The sequence below is a fragment of the Sycon ciliatum genome, chromosome 4, assembly GCF_964019385.1.
Source record: "Sycon ciliatum chromosome 4, ocSycCili1.1, whole genome shotgun sequence".
In the NCBI taxonomy this organism is placed as follows: Eukaryota; Metazoa; Porifera; class Calcarea; order Leucosolenida; family Sycettidae; genus Sycon; species Sycon ciliatum.
In genome coordinates, this window is record NC_088646.1 from 19320907 (window position 1) to 19342927 (window position 22021).

The 22021-nt window shown below is 47.4% G+C and overlaps 1 protein-coding gene and 1 non-coding gene across 3 annotated transcripts in view; both read left to right on the plus strand.

Moving 5' to 3' along the window:
• The window catches only part of LOC135814857 (microtubule-actin cross-linking factor 1-like), a 60385-nt gene that overhangs the window by 16592 nt on the left and 21772 nt on the right, over nucleotides 1-22021 (plus strand). For both annotated transcript variants that reach the window (XM_065328048.1, XM_065328050.1), the window contains exons 15-41: nucleotides 337-387; nucleotides 580-657; nucleotides 865-950; nucleotides 1227-1368; nucleotides 1933-2067; nucleotides 2683-2736; nucleotides 6110-6253; nucleotides 6490-6597; nucleotides 7048-7143; nucleotides 7435-7524; nucleotides 8818-8970; nucleotides 10659-10721; nucleotides 11819-11910; nucleotides 12247-12373; nucleotides 12744-13022; nucleotides 13470-13760; nucleotides 14087-14170; nucleotides 14519-14689; nucleotides 14965-15156; nucleotides 16021-16131; nucleotides 16466-16678; nucleotides 17444-17776; nucleotides 18140-18607; nucleotides 20024-20182; nucleotides 20512-20931; nucleotides 21218-21357; nucleotides 21648-21768. In XM_065328048.1, the coding sequence (XP_065184120.1) occupies nucleotides 337-387; nucleotides 580-657; nucleotides 865-950; nucleotides 1227-1368; nucleotides 1933-2067; nucleotides 2683-2736; nucleotides 6110-6253; nucleotides 6490-6597; nucleotides 7048-7143; nucleotides 7435-7524; nucleotides 8818-8970; nucleotides 10659-10721; nucleotides 11819-11910; nucleotides 12247-12373; nucleotides 12744-13022; nucleotides 13470-13760; nucleotides 14087-14170; nucleotides 14519-14689; nucleotides 14965-15156; nucleotides 16021-16131; nucleotides 16466-16678; nucleotides 17444-17776; nucleotides 18140-18607; nucleotides 20024-20182; nucleotides 20512-20931; nucleotides 21218-21357; nucleotides 21648-21768 (4401 nt within the window). The remainder of the gene's footprint in view (nucleotides 1-336; nucleotides 388-579; nucleotides 658-864; nucleotides 951-1226; nucleotides 1369-1932; nucleotides 2068-2682; nucleotides 2737-6109; nucleotides 6254-6489; nucleotides 6598-7047; nucleotides 7144-7434; nucleotides 7525-8817; nucleotides 8971-10658; nucleotides 10722-11818; nucleotides 11911-12246; nucleotides 12374-12743; nucleotides 13023-13469; nucleotides 13761-14086; nucleotides 14171-14518; nucleotides 14690-14964; nucleotides 15157-16020; nucleotides 16132-16465; nucleotides 16679-17443; nucleotides 17777-18139; nucleotides 18608-20023; nucleotides 20183-20511; nucleotides 20932-21217; nucleotides 21358-21647; nucleotides 21769-22021) is intronic.
• Trnat-cgu (transfer RNA threonine (anticodon CGU)) lies at nucleotides 7974-8045 on the plus strand. Its single transcript has one exon. It is a non-coding gene; the product is annotated as a tRNA-Thr (tRNA).

The following is a 22021-nucleotide window of genomic DNA, read 5'->3' on the forward strand; positions in this document are numbered from 1 at the left end:
GTTTGGTCAATTGGCTGAGTGGCAGTGAGAGTGAATGCACCCGTGCTGGATTGATTGCTGGAGACTGTGACGAGGTTTACTTGCTGTGTGCAGGGATGTAATGCTGATGGTCCGGATGTGATTGTTTGAGGGAGACCATGAGTGTTTGTAACACTACGTCCAGTATCTGGTCTAGTCTAAAGCCCCACACTGACTTGCATGATGTATGTTACCCATGTAAACTCTTATCTGTGTTGATGTGCTTGGCCGAAACGATCATGTTATCGGTCTGCCTTGTACACTACAAATTCGGCATGTGCAACCACCCTCTTCTTGTATTTTGCTTGTTTGTGGCAGCTGGAGCAGCTTGACAAGCTCCTCGTGGCACAGGTTGAAGCCGTTAAGTTGGTAAGGTGTCTTTGCTTGCAGGACTGTGTGTGATCTTGAACTTTAATCAAGTATTGGCGTTGTGTGTTATGCATGAAGAGAGCGGCTGGGTCATAATGGGTTGCTGTGTGGATGATAAAGAGTGGAACGTGAGCTGTCTTGTACGCTACCCTGGGCTCTGGACAGATCCTACGTGCTGTACTTCACTTTCAGATTGACGAGCTGACGGAAGCATCGAAGGACTCGACGGGAGCACGTGAACGGCTCGAGGAAGTCCAGATTCAACTGCAGGTAGGCTTCAGCTCTTATGATGTTTGCTGTGTGAAAGGTCGGCTGGCTTGGGGGAGTCTCTAACAACAACAACAACAACAACAACAACATTCCAGGTAGTGACATGAAAACGGAGTTCTAAGGATTGGCACAAAAAAATGCTTCTCTTGCACATCAAGTTTGATGTATTGGTAATGAATGTGCACTCCTATCTTCCACACTGTGTAGACTATTGAGCAATCAGTGCGGGTACTAAATGAGCGAATTGAGACCACAATGCCCGGTATCAGCGGAGACGACTCTTTCAAGCAAAGGTATGTGTTGCTACATAGTATGAATGCATGTAGGTATGTGTTGCTATATAACTTAGTATGAATGCATGTAGGTATGTGTTGCTACATAGTATGAATGCATGTAGAATGTGTGTAAACAGTGTAGGTGGTGTGGAGTGCTCTTACATTGACTGGACTGAGCCGCATGCCATGTTTCATGTTTAGTGCTAGCTAAGCTTGCCTTGGTGTAAGGGAGAGCAGCATGAGAGCACTCAGTGCTGCACTAGCTTATTGTGATCTTGTCCTGACCTTGACTAGGACGCAACTGCTCAACGAGAACTTGCAAGGTCTGAAGTCTGGTCTCAAAGAGCGTATGACGAGCTTGGATCACAAGTCAGCCGCCGCCTCGGAGTATACTCGCAAGTTCACAGAACTTTCAATCTGGCTACAGGGCTGTGAGGTATGATTGCTAGGAAATGGAGTACCTCAGTCTATCGTGTATTTGTTGTGTCCATAAACGCTTGCATGGTAGACATTTTAGGATCACAGACGGTGGAGCATGCATTTGGTGGAATTTGTGGGGGTTGACGGTGGGCTTTGGTGGCTAAGAGTCCTTATGTGGGGGAAGTTGGCGGCATAGATCAGGAATACAGGCGTTTTGACCCAAATCTTTCCACTCCCTTGTCCATGAAACCATGACCATCTTGACCAGCTGAGCTCCTTGGGTTATTGCTCTGATGATCTAGGTGGAGTAGTTGTTGTTGCTATCGGTTACACGGGCAATGCATGGGTGCAGACTGAAATTGAAATCACATTCTGCGAGAAAAAAAACTTGTCTGCTGGCAACCTTGTTGTTATGGGCATCGTCATGCACTTCACCGTCCTGATCTTCATAAGTCCTCATTGCTTTAAAACTGTTAGCTCACCTACCTTCATTCGTGGTACCTTCATTCCTTGATAGTATGAAGCCATGTATAGCTCACTCCTTGTCTCTTCATTGTGTTGTTACTATTGAACCTGCCAGGAAGGCTTGGCCAGTGCCCAGTGGTCATCTGACACTACAGTTGCCAAGAAGTTGCTTGAGGAATATGAGACTGTACATGCCGAGATCGTGTCGAAAGGAGACGCTGTGCACGAGTTCTGTTCCCGGGAGATTGTGGTAAGAGCTAGCTAGCCTCTGTCTGACGGCGCTCTAATGTTGCAATGCCTTGTCTTCAGCAGTCTCTATCACAATAGCATTAGGTGTGCACGGCCGAGTGTTTATAGTGCCAGGGCTGTGTACTGTTCATAGTACTAGTATATTCATAGAGCGATTTCAGTGGCCAACTCTGTGGCATCATCTGTGAAAACAGTCACAAGGCCACATCTGCAACGACGAATCCTGCTCTGTTACGGTACATCTATTCTGAAATAGAACAACAGATTTCACAAGATTTCCTGATGGCTGTCTGTGAATACTTTCTTGCTAGCTGCCTTCTGATCCGTATTACCACCGAAGCTCGCTCTGCTGATGAGACCCATAAAGGTCGAACCAGATAGTTGTCTGGAAACTGAGTACAGCACGTAAACGTCACTAGTATTTGTAATGTTCTGTCTCTGCTGGGATGGCAGCTACACCATAGCTCAGTGGTTAGAGCATCGCTGGCCTCAAGCGAAGGTCCCTGGTTCGAGTCCTGGTGACATTCAATTTGTCTTCAGACTTTTCTCGTTTGCATCTGTTCCTCAAACCAATGAATAATGTTCTGTGTTATCCTTTCTTGCTGTGTGTGTGTAGCCAGGTCAAGCTGATATGGACGTCAAACTTGATCAAAGGTACCATACGTTGAAGGTAGGTTTCCCTTAGCCTGTTGCGAATTAAATAAATAAAAGTCAAGCCAATTACTAGTCGATATCTCGAATGCAACAATGGGGCACGTCTGAATGACAATATCACCACTCTGTCCGTTTCTGCAATGATACCACATGTTGCCGTGCACTGGAAATAGGAGAGCATTATCTTACCGTGAAGAGTTGAGAGGACAGAAAGCTACTCTCATATTTGGCCATTTGTTAGCAAACGGAGAAAGCAACTATGACTGTAAACTGGAGTGTTTAGTAATGTAATTGCTGAACAGGCGTAGCTGAAAGGCAATGCTGCTAGAAATGACTGAAAGAACATGGCATGGAAGCATGGAAGCATGGAAGCATGGAAGCATGGAAGCATGGAAGCATGGAAGCATGGAAGCATGGAAGCATGGAAGCATGGAAGCATGGAAGCATGGAAGCATGGAAGCATGGAAGCATGGAAGCTGCAGGAACTACATGTAGCTGTAGCCTGCATGAAAAGAAGGTGATGCAGGTTGGCCCACTTGCATTTTGGCCGGACCATCTACAGCTTATTGAACCACATACAGTTGGTGGACCACCTACAGTTGGTCTGACCACCTACAGTTTGTCGGATCAGCTACAGTTGGTCGCACCGCCACCTACAGTTGGTCGGACCACATACAGTTGGCCAGACCATCTACATTTGGCCGGACCACTAGCGATATCAGACGAAAAATCTAACTTGAAACCAGAGGAATGAGTGATATACCAATCGAATCAGTATCCAAAACGCTCCGTACTGGTCAAATTTTAGGTGAATCCAAGCTATGGAAGCGGTATTTATACACGCTCGAAGTAGGGTTACAGGCACCCGCCATTGTCATGCTGAGGGATGCACCACTGCACACAAACAGCAAGATGCGATGGCACAAAAGCCGTCAACTTGCCCAGTGCGTCATAAGCGGTTGCCATGGGGAACAAAGTGCAGAGCTGAGGGAAGTGCAAAAATTACGACGAATCCGTACTCCAAGCAACAAAATTAATTGGTTCGTCTCGCCATGGACGGCAAAGGACAACACCTTGTTGGAATCAAGCATTTTTGTTTCTCTATCGCAAAGCTACTAATGTAGTATCGAACAACTACGCCAGGGAGAATCCAGGAACATTGGGACGTGTTTTGTACAGTTATTTTCATCTTTCACCTTGCTCTGTTCCAAGACCAGTCCATTCGATATCGTGTCGATTTGGTTTACCTCGAGCTGTTAGCCAGAGATGATCCAACGCACAAATCACGTTGTTCCTCTGGGCCTCTCATCAGAACTGAAACCACTACTTGAACACGCACGTAGACCACTCATAATTATGTACCCTGTTCACATAGGTGCGCACAAAAAGATTAAAAAAACTATGGTGCGCAAGCAAGCACGGCGACCAAACTTTGCAAGAAACTGAATTCAAGGACGCGGAAGACGATGGTGAGCGAATCCAAGGCGTGCAACGATGCGCAGGGACCAAAAAAGCCAAACGAAAATAACCTACTTTGGCTCAGCGGCAGCTTCGCGAAAACACAACGCAGATTGCTAGTTCAAACTCTGAACAGGGGCTTTCTCTTTGCTCTTCGCCTTCTTCCTCTCCAAACACTTCAAAAACAAGCTTGGGCTGCTGTACGAGGCCATGGAAGCATGCTGCTTGCACGCCCACGCGATTTTTCAGCCTAGTGCAGGATCATGGTCGTGTGCCACGCGTGACTGTAGCTGCTATGGTCAGTCCTGCGACACGATTTTAGGGCGATTACGTAACCACTCTGACATCTCTACCTACAGCTGGTCGGACCACCTACAGTTTGCCGGACCAGCTACAGTTGGTCGCACCACCACCTACATTTGGTCGGACCACATACAGAAGCCGGACCACAAACAGAAGCCGGACCATCTACAGTTGGCCAAGCCACCTACAGTTAGCCGGACCACCTACAGTTGGTCGGATCCGCTACAGTTGGTCACACCACCACCTACAGTTGGTCAGACCACCTACAGTTGCCTGGACTATCTACAGTTAGCCAAACCACCTACAGTTGGCCAGACCACCTACAGTTGGCCGGACCACCTACAGTTGGTCGGACCACCTACAGTTTGTCGGATCAGCTACAGCTGGTCACGCCACCACCTACAGTTGGTCAGACCATCTACAGCTGGCCAAACCACCTACAGTTAATGGACCACCTATAGTTGGCCTGACTACCTACAGTTGGTCGGACCACTTACAGTTTGTACGATCAGCTACAGTTGGTCGCACCACCGCGAACAGTTGGTCGGATCACCTACGGTTGGCCGGACCATCTCCAGTTGGCCGGACCATCTCCAGTTGGCCAAACCACCTACAGTTGGCCGACAACCTACAGTTGGTCGCACCACCACCTACTGTTGGTCGCATCACCACCTACAGTTGGTCGCACCACCACCTACAGTTGGTCGGACCGCCTACAGTTGGCCGGACCATCCACAGTTGGCCAAACCACATACAGTTGGCCGGACCACCTACAGTTGGCCGGACCACCTACGGTTTGTCGGATCAGCTACAGTTGGTCACACCATCACCTACAGTTGGTCCGACCACCTACAGTTGGCCGGACCATCTACAGTTGGCTGGACCACCTACAGTTGGTCGGACCACCTACAGTTGGTCGGAGACCATCCACAGTTGGCCAAACCACATACAGTTGGCCGGACCACCTACAGTTGGTCGGACCACCTACGGTTTGTCGGATCAGCTACGGTTTGTCGGATCACCTACAGTTGGTCCGACCACCTACAGTTGGCCGGACCATCTGCAGTTGGCTGGACCACCTACAGTTGGTCGGACCACCTACAGTTGGTCGGGCCACCTACAGTTGGTCGGACCACCTACAGTTGGTCGGACCGCATGCAGGTGATCGGACCACCTGCAGCTAGTCGGACCAACTTGGCCGGACCATCTACAGTTGGCCGAAGCATCTACAGTTGGTTGGACGACCTACAGTTGGTCGGACGACCTACAGTTGGTCGGACCACCTACAGTTTGTCGGACCACCTACAGTTGGTCAAACCACCTACAGCTGGTCGGACTATCTACAGCTGGTCGGACCATCTACAACTGGTCGGACCATCTACAGTTGGTCGGACCACCTACAGCTAGTCGGACCATCTAAAGCTGGTCGGACCACGTACATCTGGTCGGACCATCTACAGTTCGTCGGACAACCTGCAGCTGGTCAGACGGAGATGGAAGCAAGCAGTAGCATTATCGATTATTATGTGCGAGGACTGGGTTACTCGGTTCCTTATGTATTTCAACTTCCACTTCTTTTCAGTGATTCCATTGTATGCTTTTCATGTGCTGCTGTGAATCACGAACAGGGCGACAGTGAGTCACGACTCGCTTTGTTACAATGGTGTATCGATGCTGGTGACATCTTGGAGTGGATCAAAGTACAGGTCGACCCGGAGCTGCTGCGTGACATGGCCAATAGCGACGTGGACGACATGGCTACATGCCAAGAGGTAAACAATGTATCTTCATCTATACTGCGCGTAATCAGCTGTACGACTGACTGCTTGGACATGCAGTCAATGGTCATCAAGCAATGTGAACCGGGCAGAGTTAACTAAGCAAATTTGTATCAGTCCTTCTTGTATGCACGGTGGATTGTTCCCAGTTACAGTATCAACTATATGCAGGAGAACGTTCGTGCCCATCAAATAGTGTGTCTGTTGCTCACCTTGATTTTGTTCTCCAGAAACTCAATGAAGCCATGGATGCGAAAGAAGGGGAGGTTGTTGCTTTTGGGGAGCGATTTGAGGCGTTCGCATCAAAGTTGCCAGCATCCAGCCGGAAACCTTTGCTGGTAATGACATGGATGTGAACTTTTTATTTATTTTATTTTTATTTTTACAAGTGCCCATGGGCTCCAATCTGGTTAGAATTGAGGAGCAACAGGGTAGTGACATTGTAGACAGTATGCTGTATTCGACTTGGTGGACTTCTACATGTACGTGGGCTATACATGGCGCAGGAGACAGATTACGGCAATGATGCCTCTGCAGTACTTCCTCTTGTACGGGCGAAAACCTCTATGAGGCAGTTACCGGTATAAAACAATGCTACCTGACTTCCCTTCCAGACACCCCGAGCTAACCAATCAGCTCGCAGGGCAATTCACTTTGACGTTGGATTGTAAACTATACTTTGTTGGAACCATGTTTTGGAGGAGTGCTCCTATCCTGTGTGTGATTGCTGCGCTGTTTCTTTGACATGACTGTGTGCGAGTCATTATTGGTCTTTCTGTGGTCTGTAGGCTATGCGTAAGCTGGTCCGGGACAAATGGGAAGAGCTGGAGAATGTCTATAACTCCATGGAGAGCAATATTGATCTGATTGACAAGTATCAAGAGGTTAGTTGGGTGTCGTTCCTCAAGTTCTTGCACGCATGCCTGCCGTTTCACTCAACTCAATTGAACAACTGATAAAACATTCACGCATTGTCCTTTTTTAGCCTAGCACAGTATTAGATAAGCGTTTTGTTAGGACGGTTGCAGTACCCTGGTAGCTCCGGGCCATAGAGAAAGTGATGTTGGTGTGGTCATGCTCACGTTGGGTTTTTCTGGCCAGAACTCATTATGTTTGCTGTTTTTGAAACAGTGCCTGATGCAGTGTGTTCTTCAACCTTGTTTGATTTGACCTAGGCCAAAGAAAAATTCCTTGAAGGCCAGGAGCAGCTGAAGCAAGCACAAGCACTGCTGGTTAAGGCACAACAAGAAGGTACCAAATCAGAGGTGAGTACAGTTGTCGGTATTCTCCTGCTAAAATTCACTGAGTAACTTGATAAATCGTGTTGTGTTGGTCCCTGGCCGTTCGTACTGTGTGCTTAGCGCCATTGAAGCTAGGATCCCAGATAGACGGAGCTGTATGTGTGTTCTCTTCCTGAAAAATTGAATTTCCGCGGTTCATGTCAGAGAAAACAGCATGCATGAAACAAATATCTGTTACGGCTTTTACTGGAGAATAGCATTATGTAAATGGAAATTGTGTTTGCACACATGGCTATCTTAATTTCATGCACGCGCAGAAAACTCGCCTTCTGTTCCCTTCTATATCATTCCTCCTCAAGAGTGAGTCTGCAGCTGCCCAAATGCAAAGGGTCTGTTGGTTAGGCTGACATCCGTTGGAATGCCACCACCCTCAACAATCAAGACACCGTAGAAGCAGATAAAGCCCATAGGGTGGCTCAATGGCCAAGTGGCAAGGCGTCGGTCTCGTAAACCGAAGATCGAGGGTTCAATTCCCTCTTGAGCCTTTTTTTCCTTTTTTTTTTGTAAAAGTAGAGAATTAGCTAGAGGATGAGAAGTGGCGTGGATATGATCTATTCAACAAATTGTTTTTAGGGGCCTTCCGTAAAAAACGATATTTTTTTCAAGACGATATTTGTTCATTTCTCCCTCTGCCCTCATAACGAACATACACTCATTTATGCAGGGGATCGATATTAATTTAATGAAGTGAGATCTCGTGAAAGGTGACCAGCAGCAACTCCAAATTTGGCGGTACACATATAGTGGGTTTACACTGCCACGGTCGCACAACCTTTGCCGTGGCCACATGTATATTCACAAGGTTGACTTTCATTTTGTGTAAATCATCAACTACATTTTTTGCAAAATGCCCGTCCATATCTAGAGATCGATATATATTTTCACGAAGACGAGGCAAACAGGGCCCAAACCCCTAAACGAACCAATTTCTTCTCTAAAAAAGAATTATGATATTTGTGGACAACCCCTTAGTCATTATTAAATAGCCAGGCCCGCCGGAACCGATCCGGTTGGTCAGGTTATCTCCGGACCGACTTTTTTGGCCACCAACACATGATTACTGCTGTGGAGGGCATGTGTACCCGCCATATCATACACAAACTGGCATGTGTACCCGCCATATCATACACAAACTGTATGAAAGGCCACGATACTACCGGACCAATCAAAGCTGCTTCCGGCGGTCCTGATAGCTCCTATCTTTCTAGTGCCTCAGTTTCATGCTCGTTTTCTGTCCCTCTCCCCATCATATTGCAGCTTGCTGAAGCCGAGCAAGCACTAGCCAATTTGTCCACCTTTACCGAGGATGTGGCTGCCTTAGCTGCGGACGCTTCTCCACTTCATAAACGCTGGGAAGAGGCGCCGAAGAAGTTCTTTGTGTATGCTGTTTCCACCATGAATATTGGGAAGGTTAGTGGACATCCTGATGAATGGCACGTCAAGTTCTTGAGTTGGGTGCTTTTTGCATTGTGGATGGGAGCACTTCGGGCCATGTCCCTGCTTAGCAAGTTGTGCTGGCATGGTTGATTAGTAGCAAGTTGTGCTGGCATGGTTGATTAGTGACAGAGTGTATCAACACCATCCTTTCATCCTTGACTACACCAATGACAGTCTACAGGCTATCTGATTCTGAATTCCCATCGATGTATGCCTGATGGTGGTCACCTGGGTGAAATTATAGATTCGGACATGTTTCTGGCTCTTGGTGGTGCAGCCAAGGATGAAAGCGGGTGTCTATTCACTCCTTCTTAACATCATAGTCCGGATGATGGTCATGTGCCGTGGAATGTGTCGTTAGATTCAAGAAGTGAAACCTGTACAGTCAAGCCAGCATGTAGTGACCACTCTATGGCACTTTAAACGTCAGGCGAAATAGCATGTCATCGTACATTTGAGATCAGCGGGAAGAAGATGACGACGTCCACTAATTTAGTATCTGTGCATACGAATCTGCTGTGTGTGTGACTCTGTGTGTCAGCTGTGATATCATCTTCTGTGGTTCCATGCCTAGCATGTACGTCTGAACCATCCTGCAAAGTTTGAATGACGTAGGTTGAGCGATCGCTCCGCGAAATATACTTTTTGAAATTCTCTTCATAGTATATCTTCCACCATTGAAATTTCGAATTTCTTCAAAAAAAGTGCTGAGAGGGGTGGCTTGCAACCTCGATATGGCTTGTTCCAGGTATGCTTTGGAGCCATCTTCTGTTGAAGTAGTGGCGGGGATCTGCCCTGCAACTGCTACAACAAAAAATGATTCGATCTGAGAAAGGGTGAGACCGCGAATCTCGGTTGAATATTGAGTATTTCAAGCCTTTTCACGACGAAGATGGAGTTCTTTTTGGAGATGGACGTCGCGGCAAAGGACATGGTGTCCGACGTCTGGGGTCTGGTGAAGCCAGGGATCATTTTGTCCAGTCAGGTCGGCAGCCTAACCGTCGGTAAGCTTGTGTTTGGATCCCGTTCTGCTCGATGTGGTAGATCACAAACAATTTGATATCGCACAAATTGATCTCAGCATCGTGCGTACGGTATTTTATATTCAGAAAATCCCAAAGTGTCTCTGTATGGCCGTCCTATGCCACGAGAAACTCCAATCAGGCTCCTATGTCCTCTGCCTTCATGATTGAATGTCCACTTCGTTTGAACAACGAACACAACAATCGAGGACGGCTTTGCAATGAAAAATACAGCTATACTGGAGCTGAAAAAAAGAAGAAAAAAACGTGCTCAGGATGAGACTCGAGTACACGCATACTCTCCCAGCAGGTGAAACGCAAATTTTTGTGAAAAATGCGTGACGCCGACTGACCAGTAATTTCGCCTGACGCACTGGTATATGTAGACAGATGGCCTTCCTAGGCAGGTGTGAATGCATGGCCTGAGTCTGTGACGTGAAAATGTGGTCTCCTATTTCAGGTATCACTTTAGAAGACAGGTTTGGCTGTAGGTTAGTGCATTGTTTATCGTGAACCACTTTGATACATAAACACTGTGCCACAACTGTATGCTGGCTAAAGAACCGCTGAGTTACAGTTTTTGACGAAGAAGCAATTATGGTGGACGCAGGCCTGTTTTTGTGTTGCTATTCCTGACAGCTAACCTTGACACATGCGGAGGAGTGCCTGCTCATTGACAATTCAGACAAGCGATACTGGAAGGTAGGATGATGTTGTAGACCACACATAGCGCAGCAGGCTACTGCTGTTACTGCTGTTACTGGGTTTCTGGATTCGTGGGTTTTGTGGGACCTCGGCAATTATAAGATAGATTCGTCATGAATATATTTGAACAACTTGATAAGGTTACTCACGTAGGATGCTCTAGAATGTGGGTATTTGTTTTGGCCCTTGTGACATGTACTTGTCGTACCTGTATCCGAATACTTGCATGTAGCCTGTCACCAGGAAACCCTATATATAGGGTTTGACATAACGCTACACATAAGGACCCTATACATAGGGTTAGGACCCCTAAAGAAAGGGTTTGATCAGTCCTCACAACTGGGCACACAATACAAACAGTTTCACTTGTTTGTTTTTTTAAATATTTTCACTGCTGGAGAAGCGCTGGCCGGCATTTCTTGCTTCCAGCCAGAATTGATCGAACCCACGTGTGGGTCAGCTGGTGCAGAAACGGCAATGGCGGGAGCGGCAGCTGCGACAGCCGCTGTCGATGCTTCGCCTTCTTCTTCAGGAGCATCTGACGCTGCTGGAACATCGACATCATCATCCTGAGTCGACACCAGGTCGCCAGAAACATTCTCATCGCTCGAGTTCATCTCCACTAACTCAAGTTGCTCTTCCTCCATCGTGAAAAATCAAACCCTAGATGTAGGGTCTAGACATTTTTACGACAGCGCTGCACTAAAACTAACCGTACTCGAAGAAAACAGCAACAAAATGATCACGGTCTTCAGCAAGAGAACCCTACGTACATTCTACGTATGTGGGCACAGGCGTCTAGTTGCCATAGCAGCCAAGTGGGCTCTCAAGAGAGCTCAAGATAGAACGCGTGGCTGAAAACCCTATAAATAGGGTTTGACAGGCTAAGAGATGAGAACATGCACAGAGCAGCCACGTACTGACCAAGGCATGCACACACGCCCCCCTCCTCCTCCCCCCCCCCCCCCCCTCCCCCCACACACATCCATGTACACATGTCCCTCCTACCCCCCCCCCCCCCCACACACACACACGTACACACCCATGTACCATGACAGCCTATTAATGACCCCTTGCACTTTGTTCTTCTGCAGGTAGCAACAACTGCAGGGTCGTTTCTTGAACTTCCATCGCCACTGTTGAAGTTTCCCCCTCCGTGTAATGAGTTCCTGACTGAAGTGCAAAGGTAAGTGAGAGTGTTTGCCGCTTCAGAAGCGATGAGATTGCCCGGTACCTTGCTAATGCTGGTGCTAGAAAGAAGCAGGTGAAGTACCCGCATTACGACGGTGGGCACTGGGCCTACGGTATTACTTTGCACAGCATACTAACATGACCCATATGTAGTTCCATTACCAAACTATGATGATCCAACGAAAATTCTATAATTGTTTCATTTGTGACCAATCTTAGTAAGCATTTTAATTTCCGTAAATGATGGGAGCCTTGTGAAATTTAAGAAATTAAAACGACTACGAAATATAATTCACTTACAGTATGTGTATGATTGTGTTCATCTATGCAGTCTGGAAGCAGGCATTTCCGAAGGTCGGGATCGGATCTCTACGATAACTAAACAACAAGATAGTTCTGTGAAGAAGGCTACTGTTCTTGCCGATGCGGAGGCCTTGTTGTCTCTCGAGCTCGATGAGGTATGGCATGATTTCTTTTTCCTGATATAGCTACCGCCACCATCTCTTTGCTAACAGTTTCCTATCAATTTCTTCTCAGAGCATGTAAGTGCTGTTACTCTCTTTGAGTGAGAACGAGAGGGGGTGGTGTCCTACCGTATATCCAGTTCACTAGTGACCACATCCATCAGTTTTTTATTTTTTTATTTGCTGTCTGCACTTCATGGCACATAATGAAAATAGCCAATACAAGGAAGTGAGGGTGAAACCAACCACGAATTAATGTTCACTTTTACAGTCCGGAGAAGGCGATTTGTTTGAGATTGAATCTTTCCCAATCCACGGCTACCAGACGGAATAACATGAGCATCCTATTTTGGTTTGCTTTCAGACATTCGATTCCCTTCGACTTAGTCATGAAGAGCTGCTGGAACGGTGCAAGCTGATGATCCCAGACTTGTTGGCCGAAGAGGACTCTATCACTCTGGAGAAGGTCCGGGCCGCTGAGCTGCACTGGCAGTGGTTGTGCACGGAGCACAAAGCCAAAAGAGAACAGCCATACATGGAATTCCACACGTGGATGACTGACGTGGAGAGTAGGCTCATCAGCCAGAGTGACCTGCCGTGTGAGGTGCTTCGAATACGCTCAAAGTTCCAGGAGCCTTTGCAGGTAGGACGGCGTGGAGTTCTCTATTTCCACTTCACTGTGACGCCCTTCATGCCATGTGTGCAATAGGGCTATGCATGCATAACGTTACTATGTGCATAGTAAGGCCATGCGCAGAGCCGGCCGTGTAGATATTGCCTCTGTGTGTGTGCTCATATACTTCACTATTGAGTAAGTGCAAGGTGTGGTGGTGATCCTACTAAACAAGGAGTCCTAATGCACTGTACCCGTATTTGGATACTATTTAGGGAGTGTGGTGGTGATCCTACTAAACAAGGAGTCCTAATGCACTGTACCCGTATTTGGATACTATTTAGGGAGTGTGGTGGTGATCCTACTAAACAAGGAGTCCTAATGCACTGTACCCGTATTTGGATACTTCTTAGGGAGTGTGGTTCTGACAAGGCACAATGCCGCTATATTGTCTGCTGCTGCTACATTTACATTTAGGGGATGAAAGCTGATATCAGCGCACGAAAGAACCAACTTGGCGCGCTAGAAGAACTACGCGAGGACTTTTGCGACGACGTCGAGATTGCTCGAGAACGGTATGCACTTAGTTCGGAGACATGTGGTCAACGCGCCGCACTCGTGGACAAGGTGGCTGCCTCACTGTCTGAGTACAACGAGGGACGACAGTTTGCCATGACGTGGCTTGAGAACGCTGAACGCCTCCTGGAGGATCTCCAGCATGCTAGCACCGGCCACGACGATCTGAAGCAACAGTTGGATCGTTGCAGGGTAGGTGTTCACTGTGGGTGACTAAAACGAAACAGATTGAGCATGTTTCCAGGACACCATCCAACGCCAGGTGTTCCAGCACCTAAGAGAATTGGTGATGACACCATGGCATCAAAGAAATTGGTGTTTTTATATCCTCAGTTGGCATGGGATGACCCCATAGTTGTACAGCCTCATTTTGTGATGTGCGAATGGCATCTATCTGTTGTGGTGCAGATGTTCAAGCTTTGCCTATTTGCAGTGAACCAAGAACATGATTGTGGTGTTCTCTGCATCTTCCAGTTAAATAATAGCATGTATCTGCATGTATATCATCCTCTATTCAGGAGCTGCAGGATGATGCCGAAGAAAAGGAAGAGACATTCGCTACATTTTTCAGTGTGGGCCAGACGACAAGTGACACTGCTCAGGTAATCAAGCAGCAATGAGCAATAGCCTGCATGTCATGGTATACCGAGGAGGATTGGAAACCGTACACCTCCTAGCGGACACAGGAAGTGATGTCCTGCCGCTGAGCATTCAGAGTTCACACAACTGATATACTGACACTACTAGATGTATCGGTTTCCCCTGTTGTGTCCTCGGTTTCTTGGACTGTTCTTTAGTCTGAGTTGCGCCCCCTCACTGCGCATACACCCAAACCTTGTTTATCCGGGCGATCCGGGACCGGGCACTGCCCGTAACAATTGTTGTCCGGATAACTGAGGTATGCGTATATAATGGTGTGTTGTTGTGTTTCTATCATGTGTGCACTGTAGGCCTGGCAGGATTTGTTGACTGCGTACATGGAGCAGCTAAAGCAGGTCCTCACTGCTGAATTGCTGCAAATGGTCGGTCACAGCGTCCTTGCAGAAGAGGAGCAAGATGATGTGAAACTGGTGATCGACGAGATACCAGATGAGCTGGTAGCCATCTCAGAGCGTTTTGAGGTGAGCGTCATACAGTGTTTTGATTGAACCGAGAGACTTTTGGGAAGTTGCATACGTTAGTGCATGCTGCTGTACAGGGGTTCAACTACACACTACTGCCGTGTTGCCTCAACCCATAGGGTGAGAATAGAGCAGCTTTTTCTTGTTGTGTGCTAATATGATTGCTTGAATCATCTAGCATCATACATGTTTACTCTGAATGTAGTGAGCCACTGTGCAAGTGGGTGGTGTCTGTCTAATTCCCCCCCCCCCCCCCCTTGTCTCTCGTTTCCTAGGCTGTGGTGACGGCTATTCGTCGAGAAGAGAAGCGACTTAAACAGCAGCTAGGCAAGTCCGGGCGCGTGCACGACCTTCTGGATGAAGTGGCTGCCTGGCTGAAGGAATCGGAGCGCATCGCCCTCCAGGAGTCAGCATCTGCTATTCCTGCAAATCTCGATGATGTGGAGAACCACATGGACATTCTTCAAGTGAGTGACAACGTACAACGATGGGTGTACTGTATCTTATATACCCTGTGAAATTGGTGTCCGGGTTTTCTCATCGGTATGCGGGAAAGTGCTACATCACAGCCAGCCCCGAGTCATGACTACTAGTAATCTGACTTTTGAATCCACTTGGATCCAGTTTTGTATGGACCCATACACATTTGGGTATTTCCCCTTCACATGCAGCTGGGTTACACATCTGCCGGTAGTGACTGGACCCGGTCCTCCCGGTCAGGGTCCACTTCTGGTACAGAAAATATCACCCGGCCAGCATGCAACACAAGGGACCTACCCACCACACACCATACCTCGCTATGGACAGAGTGGATGTAGATGGCAATATGGGTCGTTATTGTTTTACTCCTGACGACATTGCTTTCAAGCCCTATACACATAGACATCCTCACCACTTTCAGAAGTTCCAAGATGAGCTTGTGTGTCTGTATTGGTAATGGTGTGCTCCATAGATATCGTTCACTGCACACCCTTCTTTCTGGGTGGGCTGAGGCAAGTCTATGTATGACTGTTATAAGGTGTAGGCTTCTATGCCCCTTCCTCCCCCCCCCCCACCTCCTTCCCTATGTTAAACACCCGCCCCTTCCCCACGTTGAACACCCCCCTCCTCCTACCCTACGTTGACCCCCCCCCCCCCCCTCCTCCTTCCCCATGTTTAACACCTCCACTTCATGTCATTGGGTAGTTTACTGTCTCTGTCGCTTGACATTAAAGATCTTCCATGTTTCATATAGGGCTCAGTAGCCTTGAGCAGTAGATCCATTTCTTGAACAAGTAGCCACTGGAGAGCGGTGCGTCTTTGTCTTTGCCTTATCTCTTTTATCTTGATAGGAGCTGGAGGACGGTTCTGTTGTCCAGGATGCACTGATGATGCAGGCACTGGCAGCGTACGAGGACTTCGTCGGCTTCGGCAATAAAAATTCGACCGACGGGCCATCTGTGGTAATCTCATACTTGTCTTGCGTACCTACCATTTTCAGTTTAAAACCAGATAGAATTTTGCCAACAAGCGGTGAACACTGTGACTGCTGTTGGTTGTGATCAGCCGACCCCTTCAGGACTTGTTGATCTTGTGTTTGTACTGACCTATTGGTTAAGAGGTTACTATTACGATTGTTCAAAGATGAAAACTCAAATTGGAACTCAAATTGGTGGTATCTGAGCATGCAGACATCAATGTTGAAATAGTTTTTGAGATTTTTTACACTGACTTGAGCTTCATAGGTAGCAGGTGGTTTGGACATGTGTCATCTGCTTTTTATCCTTCCTATGAAAGGTTGCGGTACTGCGTGAACGGCTAGACACGTTCAGGGATGCCACGTTCAAGCGCAAGCTGTTACTGCGAGACTTGTACGAGAAGACGGAAGCGCTTGAACGTCACTGCACTGAGGAAATGTACTTCCTGGCCAGTGCCGAAGAGACGGCCAAGCACCGGCAGGCACCATCGTTGGACATGGACCAGTTGAACGAGCAAATCGCTCAGCACAATGTGAGTGATAGCGTGTACTGAGTGAGGATAAGGATGGTGGCCGTGTTGATTGTTGCACTACCTGTGGGAAATGTGTGTGTGTGCTGGGTAATAGGTGATTCAGACTAGGGCCAATTGTGACCACGTTTCTACGACTCAGACGGATTTGATCAGGCATTGTGCATAAATTTTGAAACGTGACTGCATCACCATGGAAATTCAAGTTCACACATGATTTTGGCCGTAGTCTGAATCGCCTATAATGTATGGAGAAGGTAGAAGGCGCAGTACGGTTGGCTGGTTCCCTCTCTGCTCAATAGTGTAGCTATCAGTGCATGATCCTCCTGGTACGTGTACATGCCTGCAAGCCATCACCAGAAGTCAAAATCAAACGACAAATAACACTTCTGGATCCACTCTGCCCATAGGGAAATGCAGGTTGTGGTGGGTAGGCCCCTCATGTCGCACCCAGGTGTGGTATGGGGTTTTCTGTACCAGGAGTGAGTCCCTGACCGGGAGGAGCCGGTCCAGTCATTACTGGTGGATGTGTCACTATGCTGTGAAGGAAAACTACCTAAACGTGTATGGATCCATAGGAAAGCTGGACCCAAGTGGATCCAAAAGTCAGCGTTGTCATGACTCCGGGATGGCTGCGACGTAGCACTTTCAAGCCCTCTGTTATGAATGGGTGGAGTAGATTTGGCTTTTGCATTCTAGTTTCATCCTTTGTAATCCGTTGAAAAAAGTAACTGAGCACCCATACTATTACGGTTGTTGTTTTGTTAGGAATTCCACCAGGCCTTAGAGGGCAGGCAGACACAGATAGACGCAGTGAAAGTGATTGGCGAGGCGCTGCTGTCGAATCAAGTTGCCGATACTGCCAGCAAAGATCACCACCGAGCCTCGCTCACAGATCTACTGACCAGCAATGGCCACCTCCTCTTGCAGTCCGAGGCCAGGAAAAAGCAGCTGTCCAACGTTAAGGAACATCTTGAGACATTTTCACAGCTGCTTGATCCATCCACTCAGTGGATAAGTAGCCTAGAAGATCAGCTGTATGCTGATGGTCCTCCAGCCGTGGATGCACCCACGTTGAAGAAGCAGACAGAAAGAGTGGAGGTAAGCTTTCACTTTTGTCTGTCCTCCTGATCATCACGCATGAGCTTAAAGTCTGTTTCCGGTGGTAAATGCCTTCCTCTGCAAGTGAAGATAATAGATCAAGTGTGTCACTCCCTGCATGTGAAGTTCTTTCTGGTCACATGTCTGAACACATATGTACTGGTCAACAGTTTCGGTAAATCACGCTACATAAAGCAATCTTTGAACATTGGAATCCAGTCCTTAAAGAGCACTAGTAGTCCCTTACATCTATGTACTATGTATGTACTAGGTATGTACCAGGTATGTACTAGGATACATCTATGTACTAGGATGCTGTTAATGGTGCTGACACGGCGGTGTTGATGCCAACAATCTGTGCAGGCTCATCACCAGTCCCTGCAGGAGCAGAGCAAGCAACTGGCAGGAATTCTAGCAGCTGGACAGCAGCTTCTCCTGACGCTGTACATGAGCTCCAGCAGTCGAGTGACAATCACGCACAATCTCAAGGAAACCAACGCCAGCACTGGTGATGTGGTTAAGGAGGAAGCTCACAAGCAGGAGTCTGAGCGCACGCAACAGTCCGACGCCCTTGTTGGCTCGGTGGGCTCCAATGCCAGCGCATTGTCCGGTACAATCAGCCTTGGCGATATCCCTGCCGAACGGTTTGTAGTGGACCGGCAGAGCAAAGGCGACGAAACCGACGGTGCCGTGAGAATCGATGTGCTGGGAATTGCTGAGGATGCTGTTGCAGATGGATCGGCCAGCTGGGTGCAGAAAGAATGCATTGGAGTGCCGAAGCGCTACCAAGCTGCAGCTCAATCCTGCGTTGTGCGCATTAGAGAGTTAGCGGTGAGTATAGATGGGTAGAATATCAAAATCTATGCCTAGTATCATGTGGACTGTTCTTTGTTCATGAGATTTGCATTGTGAAAGTTAAAAATTAACGATTCCGTACAATAATTATGCTTTTACATTTAGCGTCCAGCTTAAAGGTTTTTGTGAAAACAGAAAGGAAATTATTTCTGCGAATTGTATTGCTTGACTTTCACATGACCGCAGCCAGTGTGGCATACATGTACATGCTGACATAGTCACATGACCGCAGCCAGAGTGGCATACATGTACATGCTGACACAGTTCTACTGTTTCATTACACCAGTACTGGGCACTGCATTGTTTTAAAAGGTAGCTCTTGCCGAAATACTTTTTCCGAAAATTCACCAGTTTGACACCTTTTTTTTTTTTGCAATCCTAGGGGTGTCCAGAATGAGAAAATCAATATATTAGGATATGTAATTGGGCACTTTGGAGGGGTTATGAACCCTCGAAGTAGCCCGAACAAGGCGTTTTCTAAAAAAGAGACAAGTTTGCATTGATGACATTAAAATGCTTGCAACCTTCATCTGTTGCTTCCTGTAATCATGTCAGTAGTTCCCATAGTTTCAGAACATATCTGGGTAGATTTACCATCAAAAATACACTGCATAGCCAGCAACCGCATGTCATCACGTACATTGAAAATCAACATAATTTTGCGAATCGACCTTTTTTCAGGATCACTTTTCAACGAGGACGAAGCAAAGTCGGCCGAACGAAGCCTAGAGGAAGAAAATCACCCTCTCCACTTCACCATCACGATACTGACTTTGGTCTGACTTTGGTCTGAGAATTTCTATCACGATCAAAAATGTACGAGGAGCACTCAAAAATAAGCCACAGACGTACCTTTATCGCTCAGCGCACTATGTCAGTATCAAAAAGTGATGTCAAAATGATGTTAGGTCATTGGACTCGTTTACCCACTGTTTACAGAAATATGCGAAGAAATGATCATCCCTCGTAATTGATTCCAGTGTATTTGTCTCAACAGTTTGTGATAATAGTGGTCCTGAACTATCGAAAAAGAATTGAAATGTACTTATACCATAGTTTGGTACAAGCCTGCCTAAAAAAATGAAAAGCGAACTCCTGCTTGTAAAATTAGATTTTTCTCTTATTTCGTGGCATAAATGCGAACGTATGGGTGTGGCTTTCACAGGCCCCAGATATAGGGAACGATTCATCATACACTAAAAATTTGAACAAAATCGGACAGAAAATGGTTTTTGTCGTCCGATATTTTTTGGCGATGTAGGCCTGAGCTACCTTAACATTCCTGTCACTATTGGAGTTGGCAGGGGTTTCATCTGCACTACATCCCTCTTGGTAACGTTTCATATCTATACTCTCAATTTGTATCATATCTATCCCATCCTGCCCGCACAGACAATGAAGGCTCATGTTGACAGCTTTGATGCCATCTTTGCACCACTGATGGCAAATTTACTGGAGTTGAAAGCGAAGGCATCCGAGGACGCCAGTGTTGATGGTGACAAAAGTTCAATAGCTCCGGCTCTGTTGCAAGAGCAGCTTGACGCAACAAAGGTGAGTATGGAACTATACGGGGAAGTGTCCGATTTTGTCCATTCCTAAGTATCATCATTGTGTGTTGATGTGCAGTATGCTTTGCAGTCTTCACAATTGTTGATAACAAGTGAGTTGGTGTGTGTTTTTTGGGGGATTTTATACTGGCCAGAAAAAGCCATTAGACATAGGTGTGCGGTGTAGACCAGGCTGAATAGCGACGGTCAATTCTTCAGCCTTGCAAACTGTTGAGTGGTGCAATCCCAGCGCAAGTTGCTATGGCTTTTGCTGGGCATCAAAGGTCAAAGTGCAAAGGTCAAAGGTGTGTGTTTGAATGTGTGTGTACGCAGGCTGCTGTGAAGGTGCTCAGTGAGAAGGCACCAAAAGTGAGCGCAGTTCTGGAATCGGGACGCAGTGTTCTTGACAAGCACAGCGTGGCATTGGACTCCCTGAAAGAAGCCATCGCCAAGCTGTCCGCACACCGCGGTGCAGTTGTTCTAAATGCAGAGGCACTAGATACGGAGACTGGCCCGGGGGTGCAGGCCCTGCATGCCAAGCTGGCCGACTTGCAGAAGCTGTGGGATGAGCTGAACAACAGGATGCAGGCGAGTCATGCTGAGCTGGAAGCCACGTTGAACGTGTCAAAGGACCTGAACAAAACAGTGGAAGGCCTCCATGAGGAGATCAGCGAAGTCGGCGAACTGTGTGAGACCTTGGGATCACTCTCTTCTGATAAGATTCAGCTGACCAAGCAAATAGAAGACTTAAAGGTATGATGACCGTTCTGATCCTGTTAGTGTGTTCTTGATACTGGTAAAATGTGGTATATTTCCTCCTCCTCCTCCTCCTCATACAGCTCCTTCTCATGAGCTTGGGTGCGTTTTATTCACTCACACTGCATCCACCCTCCACCAAATCCAAATGCACGGAGATCGGCAGCATCTTGGCATTGGAATTAGTGATTTTGCTTTAGCCCCGATTTTTATTAGTGGCTGTACTCAATTGTTTTGTAGTGTTGACCATTGTGACGTTTGGCTTGTGTGCTGTATGCTGTAGGCTGCCAATCGTCAGCTGGCGTCTGTGCAGACAAAAGCGGTGGCGCTCTCTTCATCCACTGCCAGCAGTCCAGCAATGAAACGTTCACTGAGCAAGCTACAGCAAGACTGCAAGGATCTGGAGGCAACGCTAAGCAGACGGTATGCATGAACTTGAGTTGATTTATTAGGGCTAGTGCTAAAATGACTGGGTTGTTAAATACATGGCTGTTTCTTGCAGTATGATTCCACCTGCTTTCTAGAGTTGATTTGTTGTTTCTTGGTTTCCACCAAGTATCCCATTATCAGTGTATTTCTGCGCGCACCTAACCCAGTCCTTTGGCAATCCGACTCTGGGTATACTACGGAATTTCATGGGAATCATACGAGCGTAGAATCATCTTCCCACTGACGTACATATACCCTGGTGTTTCCACTGTACATCCACGCAGGGAGAAGGCCATTGGCGAGTGCCGCGTCTTTCTCGACACCGTGGAGAGTCTCAATCCGTGGTTGTCCGAGAAGGAGGCCTACATTGCAGCACTGCCCACGTCCAATGCTGACCTGCTGGAGGTGAGAATACTGTGCCAGCGTGCCAGGGGTTAGTGTACACACCGTCAGTGTGGGAACTGGCTCCTGCGTGGAGGACCGGGCAGCCAGTCTAGTTCAGCCTTCCATGAGCTGCAGATCATCTTAAATAGCATTGATTTGCCTAAGGATACTGATGGTAAATGTGTCAGCTGTTCAGTAGACTGCTAGTGCAGTTGTTCTTTCCCGGAACGGGCTGTGCTAGGAGAAGACCATGCAAGTATGTCCGCAGCTTTTG